Source organism: Mirounga leonina, unplaced genomic scaffold (assembly GCF_011800145.1).
Source record: "Mirounga leonina isolate KUSES-001 unplaced genomic scaffold, KU_Mleo_1.0 Mir_169, whole genome shotgun sequence".
Taxonomy (NCBI): Eukaryota; Metazoa; Chordata; class Mammalia; order Carnivora; family Phocidae; genus Mirounga; species Mirounga leonina.
The window spans coordinates 18,870,093-18,893,587 of NW_023270431.1; the positions used below are offsets into that span (position 1 = coordinate 18,870,093).

Here is a 23,495-nt window from a genome sequence, read left to right on the forward strand (position 1 = left end):
TTTGTAAAGTGAGGCTGTTTATGCTCCATAATTTCATAATTTCTCCTTACTATTCCCCTTTTGGTCATCTGGCTCAGGCTTTATACCTAATGCCTCAGTTCCCCAGGAAAGAAAGAGTCCAATCATATTTTGCCCCCAAGGCTGTCAAGATAAATATTGTAACCTGAGTGCATGTCTCTAAGTACCCCTACTGAACCATCACTCTTTTCCTCTCCACTTATCACCACTTATTTACCTTCTTGAACTTTCTCTGATATTAACATTTCACAAAGGTACAGAAAGACTTACCCAGGGAAACTCTTGCAGGAACAGCTCTCTGGTCAAACCAAAATGAAATCCACAAAAGCATTACCATCAGCATAGCTGGGAAATACGTTTGTAGCACAAAGAAGAAGATATGCCTCCTTAGCACAAAGTTGATGAAAAGCCTATTGTACCAACCTATGAGAAAAAGCCAGAGTTTTCCTTAGAACAGGCTTCCTCACGAAAGCATCACACTAAGTGGAATCACCTGCTTCTTTAAATGCTAAGCTCTAAGGGAACATGGAACTGAACAAACTCACCCTTGTTTACCCAGCAGGAGGACAGGGCCTGGGCCTGTCACTCCATCAATGTTTGTTGGACTAACTGACCCGTAGTCTGTTTAGTTATGTGATTCAAAGATTCCCCTTAGGTATGTGCACCGCAATGTTTATAGCAGCAATGTCCACAATAGCCAAACTATGGAAAGATCCAAGATGTCTGTCAACAGATGAATGGATAAAGAAGATGTGGTATTTTTGGAATATTATGCAGCCATCAAAAAACCCTGAAATCTTGGCATTTGCAATGATGTGGATGGAACTAGAGGGTATTATGCTAAGTGAAATAAGTCAGTCAGAGAAAGACAAGTATCATATGATCTCACTGATACAAGGAATTTGAGAAACAAGACAGAGGACCATAGGGGAAGGGAGGAAAAAATGAAACGAGATGAAACCAGAGAGGGAGACAAACCATAAGAGACTCTTAATCTCAGGAAACAAACTGAGGTTTGCTGGAGTGGTGGGGGGTGGGAGGGATGGGGTGGCTGGGTGATGGACACTGGGGAGGGTATATGCTATGGTGAGCTCTGTGAATTGTATAAGACTGATGAATCACAGAGCTGTACCTCTGAAACAAATAATACATTATATGTTTTTTAAAAAAAGAAGATAGTAGGAAGGGAAAAATGAAGTGGGAAAATCGGAGGGGGAGACGAACCATGAGAGACTATGGACTCTGAGAAACAAACTGAGGGTTTTAGAGGGGAGGGGGGTGGGGGCATTCATTGGCCCAGTGATGGGTATTAAGGAGGGCACGTATTGCATGGAGCACTGGGTGTTATATGCAAACAATGAATCGTGGATCACTACATCAAAAACTAATGATGTAATGTATGATGACTAACATAACATAATATAATAAAATTAAAAATAAAAGATTCCCCTTAAATTTCATAGCTGCTGTTCAGGAATGGCTGGTAATTATATTTTGTGGAATGGCCTTTAAAGACCTTTCTCCAAAATATATTGTGTTTGCATTATTTCTGCAAGTGGGCAAATCTTCAATACATGACAAATGACTGGGTGAAATAGCCAATAAACCATTTATTAGCTTCAACAAATGAAAGGGAAAATTTTACCTGAAGGAAAAGATTCACAATAGCTACTGAGTCATTGGATTCCAAGTTGGAATCCAGACAGCGAGGGATTCATAAAGGGAGTGGGTGAAAGGAATATCCATAAACTGTTTGTATTATTTCAAATTCTGGTGGGTACCATTCATTTATCTATAATAAATCTGAAAAAAAAGTAATCAAATGATGATGTTTCTTTGCTTCTGGTTGGAATTATATAAACTCATGTTGGTAATATTGATTGATTCATGCTGATCAGAAGCAACAATTGCAGTCACATCCGTACAATTTTGTTCAGGTTTCCTTTTTCACACTGGTCGAAAGGAAGTTTAAAGCCAAAAAAAACAAGGGACTATAGGTTAAAAATTATAAAACAAAATCATACGCTTTGTAAAAGGGTTTAAAGAATACTTCTACTAGTCTCAGTAGTAATTTCTTAGGAAACTCAAGATGGCACACTTATTAGATGGATCAAGTCAATATTTAGGCATTCAGCCCAAAACATAAACCGAGCAAACCCACCCTGAATTGGCAGACTCTCCTCTTAGTATTCTATTCGCAATTACTTGCCGATGACCCTTCTTGTCCCTATCTGTTCCGAGGTTCTCTCTCACCATCAGTTGATGTATGTTTCAGGAATATCAAACAATTTCGTTCCCAAGGGAAATAGAAGACACATTACATAGTGCATTGTAAAGTCAGAATATACAGTATTTTTTGAGCTACTCATTGTCTTGTATTACCCATGTTACAGACCCGCTTCATTATTGTGTTGAGAATTTTGATTATAGCTGTAGACTGGAATAACAGCCTCTCTGATATTATATCTTCATATAATCATTGTGAGATTAAAGGAGATAAGGAAAAGTTGTGGAAGAATTTCGTAAAGACACTGTTAGTATATATGGTTTTAACTATGAACTAAATTTTGGTAACAGGGTCCTTTCTTTACTCATAATTTTCTGAATAATAACTTTGTTTTTGGCAACTGAGCAGGAGAAATGCTGCTCTGCTGTGTGGTTCTTCAGGGCAGGGGAGACTAGGGATCATATTGTGGTTGAAGCTATAGGCCAGGAAGAGCTCTCTCCACCACCAGGAAAGGTGGTGCGGCCTTGAAAAGTTGTGGAACCCTCATTTTGGGTAGTGTGATAAAGAGTCTGACTCCACTTTTGATATTTGACTTCTCATATCTCCCAAGCCCTATTTTCCCTCCCCATTTTGTCCCACATCTGCGCAAACCAATAGGAAAGCTGCGTGCTCCCTCTTTGGACGCCCATGGGAAGTTCAAAGCATGCAAGGGAGCCCTCACCCTAGCCCCACCCTCTAACCACCATAAAACCCCAAGCCAGTCACCCCTCCTCATTTTCTCAAGCCATTTTCAGACCTACTTGGGAGCCTACCTCACTCTCTCTAGAAAACCTCGTTATGTGTGTAATAAATCTCTTTTTACCCTTCTGCTAAGTGTGTGGCATCATCAGTTTTGACATCTGAACCACATTCTGGGTGGAAAGGCCCATCAGCCTCCATTAGGTTGTTGTACAGTAGAAAGAAGGGGAGTTTATGAAAGAGAGAAGAGGGCTGGAGAGTTGGCAGCCAGGAAAATGCAAAAGAGGGGAAGTGATTGAGGAGTCAGTCCCAAGAAAAGGTTCAAGAAGGTTTTTATACCTAGGGACTGTCACCTTCAATGGCCTGTGACATTAAAGGCCTCATTCTGTGTTGAAAGGATCCAGATGATGTTGTTGATGGAAACAGTGACGATGATAGTTACTAGCTCATATTTCCTGAGCACTTACCATGTGGCAGATGGTATTCGAAGTTATTTATGGCAGATGGTATTCTAAATTATTTAAATGTATTAAATCATGTATCCTCACAACCCTATGAGGTAGAGAGTGTTATAAAAACAACTTAAAGATGAAGACATTGAGGCTTAGGGAGACTAACCAACTTGCCAACGTTTCTAGTAAGTGGCAGGGCCAGGATTTGAACTCATGTAGTCTGTCTCCAAAACTTGTACTTTTAGCCACTACATTATGCTACAGTAAAGAATAATTATCAATGCATTCTTTAGTGGCAGGAGTCATTTTCTTTTCCTTTGTAAATTTACAGTGCATGATTGTGAGGGACATTGAAAGGCACGAGAGGGCAGAAGCCCTCACCTGCTTGTTAACATTGCCAGGAAAAAGTGGGAACCTGATGGTTCAGCTATCAAATGGAAACTAAAGTTGTATAATTATAACTCTACTTCTGGCTCAGAGCCAGAAGTACAGTTTTTTCTGTATAGCTGATTTGGCTATACAGAGGTTATGGTAGTTGTTATAATGATAGGAATGAAGACAAAATATAAAAAAAGTTATTTTTGATGAAGCTAGTATGTTTAAGCAGGATATTAACCTGAGAAAAACACTTGGGTTTAGGCCTCAGGAGACCATATTTAATAATTCATGGATAATGTGAGGCAGAACTATCATATACTTGTGAGCTAAAATAAATTTGTAAATGCTGATATTTCTGAAACCTAAGAATCATTGAATAAACCCATATGATTAACAACTTGATATTTGGAGGCGCCTGGGTGGTGCAGTTGGTTAAGCGTCCCACTCTTGGTTTCAGTTCAGGTCATGATCTCAGGGTCATGAGATCAAACCCCGCCTGGGGTTCCACACTCAGTGCAGAGTCTGCTTAAGACTCTCTCCCTCTCTCTCTGCCCTTCCCAGTCCCACTCTCAATCTCTCTCTCAAATAAATAAATAAAATCTTTAAAAAACTTGATATTTGACTACAACTTCCAAAATGCTTTACTCTTATATTTTTTATAGTCTTAAAGCCCATTTTAATCTTTCTTATTAAAAATGTATACATTGTAACAATTTAAAAATACAGAAGTGCTGAAATAAAATTGAAAATATTCCTAATCTATACTCAACTCTCAGAAGTATCAATTGTTAATCTTTCTGGACATTAAAAAAACATATATATATAAATCCTTTTTTAAAAAAATATTTTATTCATTTATTTGACAGAGAGAGAGTGAGAGAGCACAAGCAGGGGGAGCGGCAGAGGGAGAGGGAGGGGGAGAGGGAGAAACAGGCCCTGGGATCATGACCTGAGCTGAAGGCAGACGTTTAATTGACTGAGCCACCCAGGTGCCCCTATGTAAGTAAGTCCTTTTTAAAATAACAAATATGGGATTATATATATTCTTCTATAACATGACTTAAAATTTTTAAAATTTATCATGGATAATTTTCTATCATGCTATACAAACCATGTATGTTTAAATTCTTTTCTTTTTTTATTTTTCTTAGAAATCAAAATGTTTTTTCTTAAAATTGTAACTACACCGGAATGTTAAAAATTTTTAGTGGATTTTAAAACACATAAGAGCATCTTTCTGAGCAGGAAGTTTTTCAATGTAAGTATTTTGCATGGCTTTAGGCAGACTCTAAAACATGACCAGAAGAAGTATAAAAATCAACTAGTGTCGGACCTGCCTAGTAGGGCTTAAAAAACCTGACAAGGACAAATAAAAAGACAGCAAAGCCAATGGAATGGCATACTGGTGAAGTAAGAATTTGGAAATGAAATTTAACCTTTTCTTCTTAAGAGGATGGTTGGGTGTATATTAATGGATACTAGTGTTTCAAAATCTGAAGAGATGTCATTGCCATTAATATACACGTAGTATATACTCTGTGCAGGAAACAATACTCTTAGATTTCCATGCTTCATATGTATGACATTGTAATAGCTTCAAACATTGCAAAGACTTAGTCACAATCTATCATGTGCCAAAGTTATTTCATCATAACAACAGCAAAATGAAAATAGCTATAAATTATACTTTGAAATGTATCATTGCTCATCCCATACTTTCCTTTGTTTCAATATTAATTAAATTTAGGACTCAGAGCATTAAAAATCCTGATAAAAACATACACAGTTGACCCTTGAACAATGTAGGGGTTAGGAATGCTGGCCCTGGTGTTGTTGAAAATCTGCAGAGAACTTTCTAGTCCCCCCAAACCTAACTACTAATAGCCTACTGCTGTCTGGAAGCCTCACTAAACATAACAGTTGAGTAAGACATGTTTTGTACGTTATATGTCTTATATACTGTTTTCTTACAATAAAGTAAGCTAGAGAAAAGAAAATGTTAAAAAAAACCGTAAGGGAGAGAAAATGCATGGGCAGTACCATACCGTATTTATCGAAAACTTTCGCATGTAAGTGGACCGTGCAGTTCAAACTCATGTTGTTCAAGGGTCAACTGTATTTACGTATATAGAGAAAGAGAGAAAAGAAAAAGGAGAAGGACATATATAAAAATAATAACAGTTTACCTCTAGGAGGTGGGATTACAAAGGCTTTTTCTTTAAACTTCTCTGAATATTTTTTTCAAATTATCTGCCTTTTATTTATTCATTCATTCATTCAACAATTACCTATTGAGCATCTAGTATGTGCCAGGGGTATACCAATGATCAAAACAAATAATAGGTGTGTTCCTTATATAATCAGAAAAGAGAAAAGGCCATAAGCATTATTATAGTTAATAGCATTATCTGCTGAATCCCAAGCATTGTAGACAAATAAGTGAAATGGAGCATTCGTTCTGGATCTAAATGGCTAAATAGCTGTTGGTTCTAGAAGGCCCTTTAGCTTCCCGTGATGTAAATTTTGATTTCTCTCTTAATGATTCAGGCTTTTAGAGAACAACCTGATAACGCCTCTCCCAAGTCTAAGGGCAGAGGAGAGCACCTCCAGGGAGAAAAGTCAGTGGGTAAAAGGATTCTAGGCAGGGCAGCCCTGACACTCAGGGGCCAGCATACATGTTCCAGCCTAGCTACGGCTTCAAAAATCTAAAACGGCATTTTATACGGATTCTTCCTGAAATGACCCAAAATGCTAATAACCAGGGAAGAGAAAGCTCCTTCTAACTTTAATCAACAGGGATCAAGTATAATTTAAAAAGTGCCATGTATACATGTTGCCAAACAAAAAATATATCTGTCACAGTAAAGAGAATACAATATAGGCCTGAGTGAATGGACTTTCTGTTTTACCCCCTGATTCACTCAGCCATACTTATTGAGTATATGCGCTGCTGAAGCAAGCACAGCAATATTCATCGAGTATCTATGATGTGCCATGCCCATTCCAGGTGCTGGGGAAGAAATGATGAACAAGACAGACAGATTTCTTGCACTCTTTCTAGTCGGGCCCTCAGACAAGAAAGCAGTCAACTAGAGATGTATTTCAGGTAGCATTAAGTGCTGTGAAGACAAATACAGACAGGGAATGGTGAGGAAGGAGGCCTAGTTTAGACACGATGGTTAAGAAAGCACTCTTTGAGATGATATTTGAACAACACCCTGAATGGAAGGAGGGAGCCGGTCATGAGAAAACTGGGGGAACATCACTCCAGGCAGAGGGGAGAAAAGGCCACAGCAGCTGTGTGGGTAGAATGAGACAGGTGTGTTTGAGGACAGGCAAGGCCAGCGTGGAGAGAGCAGAGGGGGCGGGTGTAGTGGGTGAGGTCAGAGGTAGATCATGTGGGCCTTGTAGGCCATTTGAGAAAGTTGGGTTTTGTTTTAAGTGTGGGGGAAACACACTGGAGGGTTTTTAGCAGGAAAGGATTGTGGTCTTCATGTTTTCAAAGATCACTCTGTTGGCTGTATTAACAGTAGACTGCAGAGGCCAGGAGTGGAAGCAAGATGTTTATTTAGAGGTGACGGCATGAGGAGGAGAAGTCACGTACTGGAAAGGCGGAGGAGGCTGCCTGTACAGAAGGAAAGAGGGTACTGGCTAAACGGGACACTTGTTTGGATTCGGGTCTCTTCACATGTTGTGGTACTTTGCAAACAGTAGGTGCTCAGTAAGTGCTGATAAACTGTCCACATAAAATAATGCACCTGTGCTGCTGTAGAAAGCAAATCCACTGGATGCACTGAACTCCTCAATGAAGAACTGAGAAAGGGAAATATGCTCATCAGTATTTAGGGACTTGTTGCCCCGTTTCCAGTACAACATTAGATCCTCTTCATTGTAGGCATCTAAAACAAGAGAATAATATTCTTGTTCCTAGAATCAGTTCTTGTGCGCCCCATGAGGTCTATAGCCATGTTTTACGCAGTTCTGTATCTCCAGTGCCTGGTCCAGTGACATGTAGATATCGGATCCTGAAAAACGTTTGCTGATAGACTAATAATACCCATACCTACCAAAAGAAAAAAATAATCTCCGGGTGCCTGGGTGGCTCAGTTGGTTAAGCAACTGCCTTCGGCTCAGGTCATGATCCTGGAGTCCCGGGATCGAGTCCCACATCGGGCTCCTTGCTCAGCAGGGAGTCTGCCTCTCTCTCTGACCCTCCCCCCTCTCATGCTCTCTCTCTCATTCTCTCTCTCAAATAAATAAATAAAATCTTAAAAAAAAAAGAGAAAGAAAGAAAAAAATAATCTCCAAAACTTCAACCCTAATCACCGGCATAGTGTGGAGGTCTTCCTTGTGCCCACACGTTGAGTTAAAACTCTCCGAATAGCTGCTCCCCTCCCTGTGTGCCGAGTCCTGTCAGAACACCGTCTGCTCCGAGGCAGAGGCCTGACCCTAGGTTGGCAGGCCCCTTTAGTTTGGTAACTCTCTCAGATGAAATTCCAAAATCAGCTGAGCTCATAAAGAGTTTTCTTCTGAAATCAAATAGCGTTATAGAAATCTTCTAATGGATTTGGGGAGGAGCATCCACTGAGATTCCCAGCATTTTGGCCAATTATGAAAATTTGCAGTCAGATTTTAAGATGTTGTATCAAAAACAACTGATGGGGGCGCGCCTGGGTGGCTCAGTCGGTTAAGTGTCTGCCTTTGGCTCAGGTCATGATCCCAGGGTTCTGGGATCGAGCCCCGCATCAGGCTCCCTGCTCAGCGGGGAGCCTGCTTCTCCCTCTCCCTCTGCCTGCCACTCTGCCTGCTTGTGCTCTCTCTCTCTTTCTCTCCATCAAATAAATAAAATCTTAAAAAAACAAAAACAAAACAAAACAAAAAACCAACTGATGGGTCAGCAACAGTGATTGACAAGGAGCCAGCTCAGAGCCCTCTGACAGGGCTTTGATTAGAGGGTCTATGTCTAGAGCTGCCTTTTTCTGGGGAACCCAAGTACATTTAATGGAAGTTTGTGACTTATATGGGAACATGAATCCCAGAGCTTTCCAAATTTGGGAGGTGTGTCAGTCTATGTTAATAACATCAGCAAGAATATACCCTTTTAGGGAACTTGTTCCTTTATAACCAGGTGGAAACTACAGAATATGTACTATGAAAACATCCTTTCCCTGCATGTTCTCTTTTGAGAGACAATCTGCCATCATCTTTGGCTTAAAAAAAAAGTAATTATTTTGAACCAACATACTTAACTTATATCAAGATTTTTAAATGCTTGTTAAGAACATGCTTATATACGTGCAGGTATGTGATGGTATGTTCAGATCATGAGTACTCATTCCATCAGGAAGTAAGACTTACAGCTTTCCAGTTCAAGGGAACAGTTTTGAGTGTCAAGAGGAAACCTGCTGAAATCCATAAAGCACATGGCTGAAACAGTTATCCTATAAAAGGAGAGAGAAAACAGAAACTGCAGATCATTTCACCATATGGCCAAATAAACCTGTAATACTGAAACTCCCTTACTGTGGTGCTTGCTTTGTGTGCCTTTGAAGAATAGTGCGAAACAGGCATTACCATCCTCTATCCAAATAATGTCTAAGGACGCAAACCCAGGAAGGTGTGTAGTTTGCTGAAAACACAGGGTTAACACAGGAATTCCTGCCCTAAAGATTGTTCCTGATCTCACTGTTTCCTAGTCTGCGCCCTCTGTATTTTTTGGCTCTGATGTCTTCAGAAAAACATACTTCAAAGGGAGATGACTTTTAAATAGATTTAAATATTTTCTGCTTTTTCAAAGATCCAAACTTTGTTTCTAGTCATAAAGGGCTGGGATGGTGGGAATAAAAACCTATGGGTAAAGGTTTCTCTCACAAAGCAAGTTTACCTGAGAAAATGCTCTTTCCAGGAGTGAGGAGAAAGCCTGGAGCATTTTCAGTTATAGATTTATGTGATCAATGCATAATTCAGGTGCTATTAAGGCTTGCATACTGATGAGGATTGTTTTTTTCAAATTTTATATCCTCCTAGATTTTTCTGGCTTTAGGCAGAGGCTGCTATACTATGATCCTGCCTCAAAGTACAAACTCTGGTATCCACAACAGCAGATCAGAGGTTTATAAAAGGCCCCTGAGCAAGACTGCACAAAACAAAGGCAACAGCTGCTCCTACCCATGGTGCCCCCAAGTTAATCAGAGAAGTAGAACCATTTTATCTTCCATGGGTTGAATTCTACTGTCAACAGTCATGCAGCAAAATGCCAACCCAGGGAAGTATCTGGATGACTTTGTGTCACAAAACACTCATTTTGGTATATTCCTGCTACAGTTGACCTTTGAACACTTCAGGGGTTAGGGGCGCCAACTCCTGCGCAGTTGAAAATCACATATAACTTTTGACTCCCCCAAAATTTAACTACTAAAAGCCTACTGTTGACCAGAAGCCTTACTGACAACATAAACAGTCAATTAACACATATTTTTATATGTATTTTATACTGTGTTCCTATAGTAAAACTAGAAAGAAGAGATGTTATTAAGAAAATCATAGGAGAAAATACATTCACAGTACTGTACAGTATTTATCAAAAAAAGAAAAAATCCACATATAAGTAGATGTGTGCAGAAGGGACCTCTGAAGTCTTTGAGTCTATTCCTTCATAGTAGACATGAATAAATTAACAACCAAAGTGGTCAAGTAAGTGGTGGTAATAAGAAAACTATCCATGACACTTGTTCAAGAACAGTAAGGAAGAATTTATTTAGGGGAACTACTATAATTTGGTTTATTAACAAGGGAGAGAGGAGTGGGCTCAACTCCAAATACAACAAGGAAAAGTAGGAATTTATAGCCAAGGAGCAGGGTTGGGGGCAGTGGATAGAAACTACTCAGAGGAAACATCACTCGTAAGGGGTGGGTGGGAGGGTGGTTCTAGCTAAAACGACCTAACAGGATCCTCGCTGAAGGCAGGCCAGGGTGATCAGACATCACTTGGGGGTGGTAGAAGATGAGGAATCTGATCAGATTTGGAGGGTGATCAGATATTGCAGATGGAGGATTCTGGCTGACTGCACTTAGCAGAGACAAACGGAAGCTCAAAAGTCAGGGACTAGGTGAGAAGAAAGTTCAGAGGAGTCTAGCAGAGTTTGGCCAAAGAGAATCTTTGTCAGTAGATGGTGTCAGAACCAAGCCTGGAACCAGATAACCTGGCTCCGGGCTTGGACTGGCTCTGCTGTCAGCTAGAATAGGTGTGTGGACAACAATTTTGAGTCCTTCTGTGTTTGGGGATTCCCCAAGACCACCGTCAGGTTCCATGATTTGCTAGGGGGACTCACAGAACTCATCAAACCTTTTACACTAACAGTTATGGTTTACTGCAATGGAAGGACACAGATAAAAATCAGCAATGGAAAAGGCACAGAGGACAGGGTCCAATAGAGACCAGGAGCAAGTTTCCAGATGTCCTGTTCTAGTGGAGTTATGTGGACAGCGCTACCGTCCCAACAGTGATGTGTGACCATGGGGTACTGCCAACCAGGGAAGCTACCTGAACCCTGGGGTCCAAAGTAATAGAACTGAGAGTTGGTCCCATAGGTCCAGCTGACCTTGGTCTCCAGCCTGTCCAGAGGGCAAGCTGATACCAGATAACTCAAAGCCTCCTCCATAAATCCCATTGTTAGCATAGGCTGTCTGCTGTGGCCCAAGGCCTCAGGGTCAACAAAGATCCTCTTATCAGGCAGGATATTTGAAGAGCTTGGAGACTGAGCCAGAAATCATTCTTTGGAATGTGCAGGGTAAGGACAATCTACTGAATTAATTCTTTGATCAAAATAATTAATTTTAAGAAGTTGAAAGTTTTAAACAGTTGATTCCTTGGCCAGACGCTGCCATTCTGCTTCTGATTCCTAGTGAGGCCTGACTCCAGTATGGTTCCGAGTCCCATGTTCCTCCTGACTTAAAAGTTCTACCGAAAGTATTACTTTCCTTTCATTGCCTTTTAAAAAACATTGACAGCAATATGGCAATAGCACCTTTGTCCTAAAGCGAGCACGGTGTTTTTAGTGCACAAAAACAACCTGTATTAGTTTTCTATTGCCACTGTAACAAATTACCACAAACTTGGTGGCTTAAAACAACAGAAATTTATTCTCTCACAGTTCTGGAGGACAGAAGTCTGAAATTAGTATCACTACACCAAAATTAAGGTGTCAGAAAGACCCTGTTCCCTCCAGAGGCTCTAGGGGGAAAATGCATCCCTTGCCTCTTACAGCTTCCGGCAGTGCCTGACATCCCTGTGCTAGGGGCTACATCACTCCGGTCTCCGTCTTAATGGTCACGTTGCCTTTCTCTAACAAAGCTACTTACGACTGATTGCGTTTGGGTCCCAACCAACTGATCCAGGATAATTTTCCTACCTCAAGATCCTTAACTTAATCACATCTGCTAAGATCCCCTCCACTTTTTTTTGGCCAAATAAAGTAACTTTCACATGTTCCAAGGACTAGGACATGGATATCCTTTGGGGAGCCTTTTTTTTTTTTTTTTTTAGAGTCTTACGACAGAGTCTGGGATTTCTAAGACATGAAAAACATTGAATTACTTGGATTTACTAAGCATTTTTAGAATTACCAATGATAAGCCATTCAGTATGTACAGGAGTCATTAGGCTAAAAGAACATGCTGTGAATTAAAGATGGAGGGCTGTTACAGCTATTGTCAGAGAAAATGTTTTGAATTAAAAACATGAAAAGGGAGTAAAACAAATTAGCGGTAATTTGAACAATGACTATACCTTCTTGTAAAAAATGAAGGAGATAATTAAGAAAACTCTTTAGTTAATCCAAGATTCCAAGACCGCTTGGTAATGTATAATTCGTAAAGAAGAAAAGCAATTTTGTGCACCTATAAAATTGTGGGCCAGACTTTTGGGGATTTCCATACTTTGGCCCACTCTGTCCAACCTTATTTTCCATCATTCTCCAATGATATGCTGATATCCAACGATATCATTCTCCAACGATATGTAGATAGAGTAGAAAACTCTTCTTTAAAATCTAAAAGTTAGAACAAGGAAAAATCACATTTTCTGCCGTGTCCCAACCTTCAGCATGACTAAACAGACAGTAATATTGTGAGTTTAGTCAGAAGTGAGATCCACTAGCTTTGGTGTAGACAACCCTGGTATAGGGAAGCCAAAGAAGGTACACAGCCCTCCTTACCTGAGACTGAAGAGGACGTTTCCATCAGGGTACACGCGCAGCATGATGTTCTCCACAGTTGTATCATGAATGAAGGATCTTTTAGAATGGACAAAAAAGATGTCAGGTACCCAAATCTTTTTGATCAATCTATGATCAAAGGTCATGCTTTTATTTGTTGTGCTAGGAAAGGAGAGCCTCTCATCTTTCCAGTAATGTCTGAGATAAAAAGTCATTGTAAAGTCCTAGGCAGAGAGAAAAAGAGACAAGTCAAAGCCAGAGGAATATGGTTCAGAATGACCAATTAATACCATTAGTTCTAGATTGATTGGCATGGGTGTTAATGACCTATAAAGTGAATGGCTTATATTGTATTTTCAGGCAGATTTAGGATGAAGCCATTGAGCTTGAGTTGCAGAGCCTCTCCTTCACCTGGAGTCTGGTGAATGTTGAGTTTCTAGGAACCAGAGAGAATTCAAGTTGGGTAAGGGAAGCCAGGTTATAACTGGGAAACATTTCTACATAAGCACTGGTAGAAATCAGCTGAAGAGATCTCAGAAGAAAAGGATTTGGAACTACATGGCCCAGTATTTTATTTTGACTTATTTTTTTCATTGTAAATATATATTCACTTTTATAATGGATTCTGTATCCATACATTTGTATTATTTTTGTTAAAGAAGCCCCCACCCCAAGTTGAATAAACTATAGTCCCACAAAAATGGACACAGCAATTATTAGAGCTGTTAATAGAAAGCATGCTGTCAGAGATCCTGACATGGAGATAACGATTTTCCTCAGCTTGAGAGAGAGAAAGAATACCAAGAAATTGTGGTTCTCAAATTCTAGTGTTCAAAAGACTTACCTGTGAATTTGTCAAAACAGCACATTCCCCAGAAGCTAGTACCCTGAGATTCTGACCCAGTATAGCTGAGGGAACTGAATTGTTAGTGTGTAACCCAATTGTAAAGAGAGAAAGATGGGGGGGCAGACGGAGCTATATTAACATTATTTTAGCAGGGAAAAAAAAATGGTTAGTCAATACTTTGAGTTTTGTTTGGCTCTCAGATGCTACATTTAACATCTTGTTTGTGTGAACAAAAACTCCCCTAGCTACATCCAAGTCATTGGGTGTGGATGATGATGATGTGTTTCACCTTTCACAATTGTTTACTTCTTATTATCATTTATTTCCCAACAATACTCAAATTATTCTTGAACTAGCACATGTGACAGAACTTTGACATTTATGGTATAAGCAAAAGACAAATCTCAGTAAACTACAGATAAGTCACCAATTAATGATGAGCTAGTTTGTTTTTTTTTAAGGTTCAGAATAGAGGTGCTTTGTATTATTGCTCTAGGTTAATCTGGGAGCATCAGACATGTAATTTTGAATTAGGGTGAGGGCAAATAAATAGAATGATTCATTCATTCCCATAACACTACTCTACAGGGTGTTGTGTGGGTTACTGAATGGATTGCTTTAGTAAGCATATATTTAGAATTAGGTGCTCAATCAGATCTGAGCTCATGAAGTCAAATAGCAGACATTGGTACATTTCAGTGACACAACATCGCCACTAGTAGGCACCATCATGAGAAAGCAGGCTGAGCACCATGTTGAGAAGAGAGTGGGGTAAAACTTCAAGGAATTGAAAGTGAATTCAGCGTGGGAAGATGATAAAAGAGAAGCAAAAGAAGCCAACACTGGGGGTTACTTATAATTAAAAAGCATTTTCACCTTGGGCATGGAGAACCCAGTGCAGTTTTAGCTGATACTGAGTCCCATAGTTCACCTTATTCAAGAGAGAAGGATAAGGTCTGGTTTTAAGGGCACCTGGGTGGAGACAATGAGAATTTTAGATGCAGACTGGGCCATTCAGGGATAATTTAGAGATTATGCCAGGGCAGAGGTAAAGAGTACTTGTTCCTGGAGTACAACAGACTCAAGAAAATGTCAGTAGAAGCTGGTTTTTGTCAGGGAAGAGACAAAACTTTTGAAACAAGGCATTTTTAAGTAGTGAGTACCCTTGGTGCTATTCCCTTTGGGAGTAGGGTGGTTAAAATGAAGGAAGTTTCATAGTGAATCTTGAAATAAATACCAAATTCGATAATGATGAGGACTACAAGAACATTAACTGAAGATTGAAACAAATATAACAAGTCATAGAAAATTTTGTCTAGAATTTGCTGGAATTTTTATATGTCCTATAATTTTTCATTCAGTTAGCATTTGGATGGCAATGACTAGTTGAAGGAATCACTATAAATAAAAATAGTAATTAAGTATATATATAAAAAGATTATTTGATCTACCAATTTAATTGATTTATATTTTCTAGGTCTGGTTTCCTTAAGAGATTCCCTACTTTTTTCTCTTTCTCTCTCTTTTTATATCTTTCTCTCTTTTTTTTTAAAGATTTTATTTATTTATTTGACAGAGAGAGACACAGCGAGAGAGGGAACACAAGCAGGGGGAGTGGGAGAGGGAGAAGCAGGCTTCCAACTGAGCAGGGAGCCCGATGCGGGGCTCAATCCCAGGACTCTGGGATCATGACCTGAGCCGAAGGCAGATGCTTAATGACTGAGCCACCCAGGCGCCCCTTTATCTTTTTTTTTTACATTTTATATTTAATTGTGGTATTTGCATATGATAAAAATAACATATAAAATCTAAATTTCAAGCAGAAAGAGTGAATAGAGAGCAAAGTAACTTCCACTCTACGAAAAAATACATAATAGTAACATACATAATTAAATTGTTTTTTTTAAACACCAGTGATTTTGACACTATTCTCTATCTTTTCAGGAAAAGACCAATATCTCATAGAGAAACTTACCATGTTAACCTCTGAAATGCTGTCAATGCTTTCAACCTGGACATCTATACCTACTGGCACTGGAGACCCTTCAGAAAGAAGAATGACTGATATACTTAGAGATCATTAAAATTATTTTGTAATATTCAAAGCAGAGAGAGATCAATGTTGCAAGTGAATTATTTAAAAAAAATTTTAACAACAAATTTCTCCATTATCTATTCATATATTATATAGTTAATTACAATAAAAAGGCACATGTGTAAATAAATGTTATTTCAATAATTATTACACATTAGACATTATTATATATACATAATTATATACACATTACACATTATTTCCCTTAGAAATAACCCAACATTTTCCTTCTTATAGTATACTTATGGTATAGAAGTAGTGTGTTCAATTTTTTTGTTGTTTTTTGTTTTAGCTAGTAGTGATTTAAAAGGGAACAATGTTTCAAAAACATGTCTAAGAGTATGTAGAATTATGTATTCTCTATGGTAAGGATCATATTTTATAGTCAGGGAGTGGAGTAGTTGTGGAGTTCATGACTCTGAAAAATGTCTCTCTTTCCAAAAAATCAGCTTCTTCTGCTTGGGCGGTGCGTGGCAGGCTGGAAGAACACAGACCAGAGTACAGTCTACACAGGGCCTCCACACACTCACAACGGTCTCTTTGCAGGACATCGGTAACCACAGCCTGCAGTTGGGATGAAGCAAACATCCTTAGAAATGTGTTTGATGAGAATGTATTGAAAGTCAGAATTGGAGAAAATTCAGACAAGTGCTAAGATTTGTTTGCCGTTGGGTCTCAATGAATCTGGTTCATGGGTCCGGAGAACATGGATGACAACGCCATAAGAAAACCTAGACCAGACTGAGACCAAGACATTTCCTTGTTACACCTCACAAAGGGTTTCACCAGTTCCTGTATGAGGGTAAACTGATGTTAACAACTTCCTCACTTAGTACCATGCATGGAATTTGATGTATGTATATGTTAAAATAATTTTTATGTTTATACATGTAGTCTTCATATGCTTTCTTTTCATAGTGACCAATTCTCAATTAAATTTTTTGTCTCTGTAGAATTCTGAGTTTAAAAAAAATGCTTTCAACTACTTTTGCAGAAACAGAAATCTTGCCTAGGTGGATCCCAGGTGGTTGTTTTAGTCAAGATTCTGCGATTGAGAAAGTTTGGGCTGGAAAACTTCCTCCTTGAGGCTAATTAATGTCTGGATTTGTGACATGTGACGTACATGTGCATATCATTCAACAAAGTGCCTAATTATTGTGTTTTAAATGCATAACACATGGGACGCCTGGGTGGCTCAATCCTTTAAGCAACTGCCTTTGGCTCAGGTCATGATCCTAGGCTCCTTGCTCAGCGGGGAGTCTGCTTCTCCCTCTGCCTATCACTCCCCCTGCTTGTGAGCCCTCACTCTCTCTCTCTGTGTCAAATAAATAAAATCTTAAAAAATAAATAAATGCACAACACATTATAAAACAAGATATGCCTCGCCAGTCCCTGTCCACCATCTAGGACTCCCCTCATTAATTGGTTGAAGTTACCTTCACTTTACCAAGACAGATTTCCTTTTATATTCCGTAACATACCCTCGTATCATTCCTTACTTACAGGGGTTCCAGCTGAATAGGCCCTGGGCTTGTCACTCAAAAACATTTCCCACTCTGGGTTTCAGGAACACTTTGCTTGCATCGTAACCACCAACGACTTCCTGCAGTATTGGATCAATTACTTTCTATACATTAATGATGACAATTCTATTTAAAAATTGTTTAACGATAGTTATGGTTATGCCTTAACTTGGGAACTCTTCAGGATTACTCTACTATATACTGGGTTCAGCGCTGATGCTTTTGTTTTGTTTACTTTTTTTTCTTTAGTTAGTTGAGATATCACAATAAAAATTCATGGCCTTTCAGGATCGATTCAGGATGAGTAAATATTCCCATTAATTCCAATAGTCCAAGGGATTGAAAGGCCTGGCGAGGTCTTGGAGAGGTAGCAGAAATGTCCTAGTTAAAATTCTGGTGTTAGAGTCACAGACTAGAGTTTGAACCCAGCTCTACCACTCATCTGTGATCCACGGTAAGTAACATTTCTAAGCTTAGTTTCCTCACCTATAAAGTCCTAGTAGCAGTACTCACCTTGGAGACTTATTTGAGGACTAGAAATAATACACAGTTAGTAAACTTAATTGGTGTTCAATAAATGGCACTAAATAAATGTTATTGCTATTGCAATTCAGCAAAAATGCAAACCTGCTCCTAGCAATGCAAGTTACTATTCCCAATCTTGCACTCAAACATTTAATCAGCCCACTCCTGACGAGAAAATGATACAGTGCTTCTCACAGAGCACCTATTTTATGACAAAACCTGAGAACAATTTGCATGTAGAATTTTGTGACTTGTAAGCAGATCCCAGTTGTTAATGACTATTTCTGCAAGCTGGGGCGGTCATATAAAGCCACCACACAAGGAGATACTCATGCTACCACTGGAAAGAACTAGACCCTCAGGATGGTTAGAAGACTGGTATGGGTTAAAGAGTGGGGTAAAAACATGGCTTGTCCATTAGGAATGGACTCCTGGAAACATTCTCAATTTCTTTTTTCTTCCTTTCAATTCTATTCTTGGGGGGATGAGCTCTTCCATTTTGAAGAAAAATGTTTGCCCTCAGATGCCATCTGACCTCATTTTTGGCTCCTTTGAACTCCATGCCCAAGTGTACCTTACTCCAGGGTCTAGGAATCTATACATTCTCAAGGACAGTGTGGAGGGGGAGGGCCATGTAAAGGCAAGGTGCAAAATTACAGAATTTTGGAGATGGATATAGTTCCAAATATCATTCTTTTTATAGATAAGGAGCTGAGTCTCAGAAGAGAGAAGATAGTAATAAAGCAGATGGATTAAAAATCATGGAATTTCTAGCTATTAATCTCGAATTAAAGCCAAAACTTCCATAAATCCCTTAATTCCTCTAAATCTCAGTTTGCTTATCTGTGAAATAGGGGAAATAAATCTGTGGTACTTACCTAATAGCCTTGCTGTGAGACTAAATGAAAGAATGAGTGTCAAGTCCTTTACCTAACCCCATTCAAACGTCTTACTGACCAACCTGTCCAGCATCTATTGGATCAGTAACATATATAACAACACAAATAATAACAATTTCACAAATATTTGCATTAATTCCATATATAAAGCATTTGGAATATAGTAAAAATAAATAAATATTAACCGTTATCATTATGCATTGATTTCCCAGGATCAATACCTAGGTAGTAGCAAACACGTCTGTAGTCGTTTTTATATACGTAAAGATAGACCATCAGTCTATTTTTATGTATGCTGGGATAAGGATTGTTAAATAACAGTCATATATCTTATGTGTATAGTACACTTAAAATACATCATACAATATATTATCTCCTATTATCATTACAGCTGTTTGTTAGGTAGGTAGGTAGAACCGATGTTACCTCCACTTGACATATGACATAACTCCCTCGGAGATGTCAGCGAGCTTGCCTGAAACCCAAGGCTAGTTAATGCAGGAATACAGCCAGTTCCCTCCAGCTCCCAGGCTAGTCCTCTTGCTTGACAAACATAGATTATACGGGCAGCTTTCACGTTAGCTTTTGTCTTGACTCAGTAGCCAGTATCTAGATGCTAAATTGATTTCACTTTAAAGAAACAAATCATCATCTCTAAGACTGAAACAAAAAAGCCCTCAGTGATGAGAGATGTAAAGGGTAGGAAAAACATAAAGAAAATGAGCTGCAATTTATAACCCAAGTTAAACAAAAAGCTCCCCTAAATTTATATCCTCCTGTTTCCACATAATGAGTCAATTAATCTTCTAATGCTTTATAAAAGTAAAAAACACTGCAGTAGCAGCTGGTTTTAATGTTAAAGCTAATTAGGAAAACACATTAAGGCAGAGGAAGTGCTGAAGTTACATTTAGCACAAGAGGAAAGAAGTATGTGCGTGTGTTTATGTTATGAACAAGTATAAAGAAGGAGACGATAAATTAAAGCCTGTCTTGTCTATCCTGCAGCCTGATTCCCCCAGGAAGGCAGCCTTGAGAGAACAGAAATGGGTCACTGGTAGAAGAAGCTGTTCTGACCAAGACAAGAGAAGGTTAAGGACTGTTTTTCACGGAGTTACCAGGCTGACACTTCTGCCTGAATTTATGGATTTTTCTGCCTGAGATGACTGAACACATAAGACATTTGGACACCATTTAGCCCCGGTCCATGATTGTCAGAAAAATTTCTTCACCGTGGGATGATTTGCCACCTGCCACTAAGTAGCCCATTTCAATTGCATTTTTAATAACCCCACAATATAGCCTCAGGAAAAATAATTGCTTTTTAAAAAAGCGTTCCTACTCAAAATAAAATCTTAACATGTATCTCCAACAGATCAAAGGAAGTGGAAATTTAAGGTCAATTTTATGTTTTTCTGGGGGACCAGGATGATAAAGGGGAGGGAGAATGAAGATTTAAGTGTTTTAAGGTAAGAGCAGAGGGTCCTCCCTCAGTCATCTGCAGCAGTGTTTCTCAAATTGTAAAGTGTATTCAAATCACCTGGGGATCTTATTAAAATGCAGATTTTGATTCAGAAAGCCTGAGTGTGGGGCCTGAGCGTCTGCATTTTTAACTAACTCCCAGGTGATTCTGCCGCCAGTCCTTGAATCACTTTGAGCGATAATGCCTTTCTAGAGAGAATGCTTGTGTCCAAATTCAAGGACAGCCATTTTTCTCTCAGTCTTTCTGGCTTTCAGTGGTCTAAAATAGACCCATAGAAACCCTTTCCTCCAAGATAGGAATTCATTTAATTGAAGAACCTAAACTGACAGGAATTAGGGCAGCTTTTTGTATTGGTGTTGAAGTGCATACATCATTTTGAGCTTCTAATTGCTGTTCGGGAAAGGCCAGGTCCAAGCCATTCCTGTGCGACTGGCTCCCTCTAGTGCCTAAAAAGGCCCATGGCAGGGCAAGTCTACGTAACATTTTCTCCAACTAAACGTTGGTAGGGGAGACTTTAGAAACTTTTTACAGAATCCTAGAGACCAACGTACAGAATAATTGCGTGATAGCTGTAGAGTATATTATCCATACTGTGGGCAAACTCTGGTTGGAGGGGAAAGAAACGGTCTGCTGGGAATTGTAGTTTAGGGTTCAGGCATCTTTGGGAGAATTCCAGTAAGGAAGACACATCTGAGGAGCAGTGATGTGAAGAAAACAAGACAAAGAGGTAGTCCCGGAAGTAAAACACGAACACATCTTTAAACCTGATTAATTTCGAGGCTTCTAAAAATCTTAAATTAACTTCAGTAAGTGTGAGAAATGCTCTGGAAAAACCAAAAATGAAACGCCCCGAGATTTAATCTGATGCTGATAATCTAATTCAGCAATTATCAAATGTGATTCTCAGACTAGCTGTATCAGCATCACCCAGGGATTGATTAGAAACGCAAATTGTTCTCCTGAAACAATAATACATTATATGTTAATTTAAAAAATTTTTAAAAGAGAAAGAAATGCAAATTTTTGGCCCCACCCATATCTAGGGATTTGAAACCTGGGTGTGGGGGTGGGGCTCAGCAATCTGTTGTTAAGAATCCCCCAGGTGACTTTGATGCTTGTTAATGTTTTAGTCACGAATCTAATAAAATCAAAGCCAGACCCTTAGAATTGCAGCCCAATGGATTCCACGAAGTTAAAAAACAACAAAAACCCCTCAACATCCCAACTACCTGACCTGCTGTTTTTATTTTACCTGCTAACAAGTGAGTCCTCTGAGGTACCTACATTGCCTGTTGTGCTTCCCTTGGTCATAACCACAATAGAGCCAGTGTCAAGTTTCCCCCAGCCCGCTCCGAAAACTTAAAGTATGAGTTGTTTATGAAAAAGCTGCATCTGTTCTACAGCTGAGGGCTCCTGCTATAGCCACACCTCTAGTAGTCTGGAAAGTTGTTAGCTCAGGAATGGTGGGAGTGGAGACTTAGGTCAATGACAGAAGCCTCAGGATGGATTTAGCAGTAAGGCGGCGAGTTCAGATTAACTGCTTGATTCCACCACATCCTGTGCGTCTCTGGAAAACTTGGTTCCCTCAGGGATGCAACTGGACGCACCTTAAACAATCTGGGGGCAGGAAAGACTTTGGTCCAAGTATGTCCTTACATGGCCTCCTGCGGTCCTGCTTACCTGCCCTTGCATCTCGGTTCCACCGCGTATTGCTTTTTTCCTGGCTTTGAGCAAATCTCCTAACCTCTCTACACCCCAGTTTCCACACTGGAATACTAGGGATCATGATAGTGCCTACTTACGAGGCACGGGGAGGGTGGAATAAGCTAGTGCATTAACAGGCTCAGCCGAGTGCCTGGCACTCCAACATTCCGGAAGGTGCCTGAAGTAATAAAACGAGAAACCTGAACAGAGATGTTTCATAGGGAGAGCCATGGCATTTGGTGTGTTAGTCCTTTCACCAAAGCCAGGCACTCCAGCTTATAAACTTATTCAATAAGATTTTATGAATATCATCACAGAATCCAATTTACAGGTTTTAGTTGAAAGAATAAGTAGTTGCCATATAGGCATGATATACATTCACTATTTATTGAGCACACACTATTTGTAATTAGTAAATAATGTGGATATTTACTAAAGATATTTATCTTTTTTGATCAATTTAAAATTTATCAATTGTTCTCATTCAAGAGAATATCATTGTAAAAGTTTTTTTTTTTTTAATTGATGGTCTTCACTTGTGTTTTGGTCTTAATTGCTTCAGATTTTCAACTTCATTTTGACAGTGCAAGAGATTGTGACATAAGAGTTTTGTAAAGATAATACTCACCTCCAAATCCAGGTCTCATTGCAAAGTCATGGTCCTCTATTTGGAGAAGTTGCTCGTATTGCAGGAGCCATGCTTTGGTACTGTCATCTTTCCTCCTTCTGGCTTCTTGTTTGCTATCCCTCCAAAGTGGGGAAAAATAATTTTGAGATATGCATGCTTTTGGGTATTTTGATTTAGGTTAGCCTTCTGTGTTCAACTTGGTATCCTTTGAAATATATACATAAAAGCTCATTTACTCAGTTTATACTACACATAGCTAAAGATTTGCCAACATTTACTCTTTATTATATAAGTGTAATATAATACACTTATTATAGGTAAGGTAAGGCAGGTAAGGTAACCCAAAATTTGGAGCAACTTGGATGATAAACCAAATCTGGATGTGATACTCTGGCAGGTGATTTCTCAGAATATGGTTTTTAGACCAGGAAAACCTTGTCACCACCACCTTAGATCCACGCACTCCACCCCCAGATCACCTAAACCAGAACCTGAGGAAACAGAGCCTAGGAATCTGCATTAAACATGTTACTTAAGTGATTCTTGGGGTCACCGAAGGAAAACTCCTTCTGCACTAAGACAGTAAAACAAAAGCAAAAACAAAAAAACACTGCAAAATGGTAAACTGATGAAAATAGTGTTTTACAAAGACAAAATGAGCAGAAAGTATGGGTGCAAGTTGAGATTAGAGCAGAATGTCTGTAGTAAGTTCTAGAACCTGAGGGATGGCAATGGGAATGCAGAGGAATCCAAAAAGAGGGGGAGC

The 23,495-nt window shown here is 39.2% G+C and overlaps 1 protein-coding gene across 1 annotated transcript in view; it reads right to left on the bottom strand.

Annotated features, from left to right (window-relative positions):
- Positions 1-23,495, bottom strand: part of GABRR3 (gamma-aminobutyric acid type A receptor subunit rho3) — a 43,736-nt gene that overhangs the window by 14,550 nt on the left and 5,691 nt on the right. Inside the window, 6 exon segments of the mRNA XM_035015318.1 lie at positions 289-441; positions 7,572-7,712; positions 9,172-9,254; positions 13,029-13,252; positions 15,851-15,918; positions 22,730-22,842. Of these exon segments, the coding sequence (XP_034871209.1) occupies positions 289-441; positions 7,572-7,712; positions 9,172-9,254; positions 13,029-13,252; positions 15,851-15,918; positions 22,730-22,842 (782 nt within the window).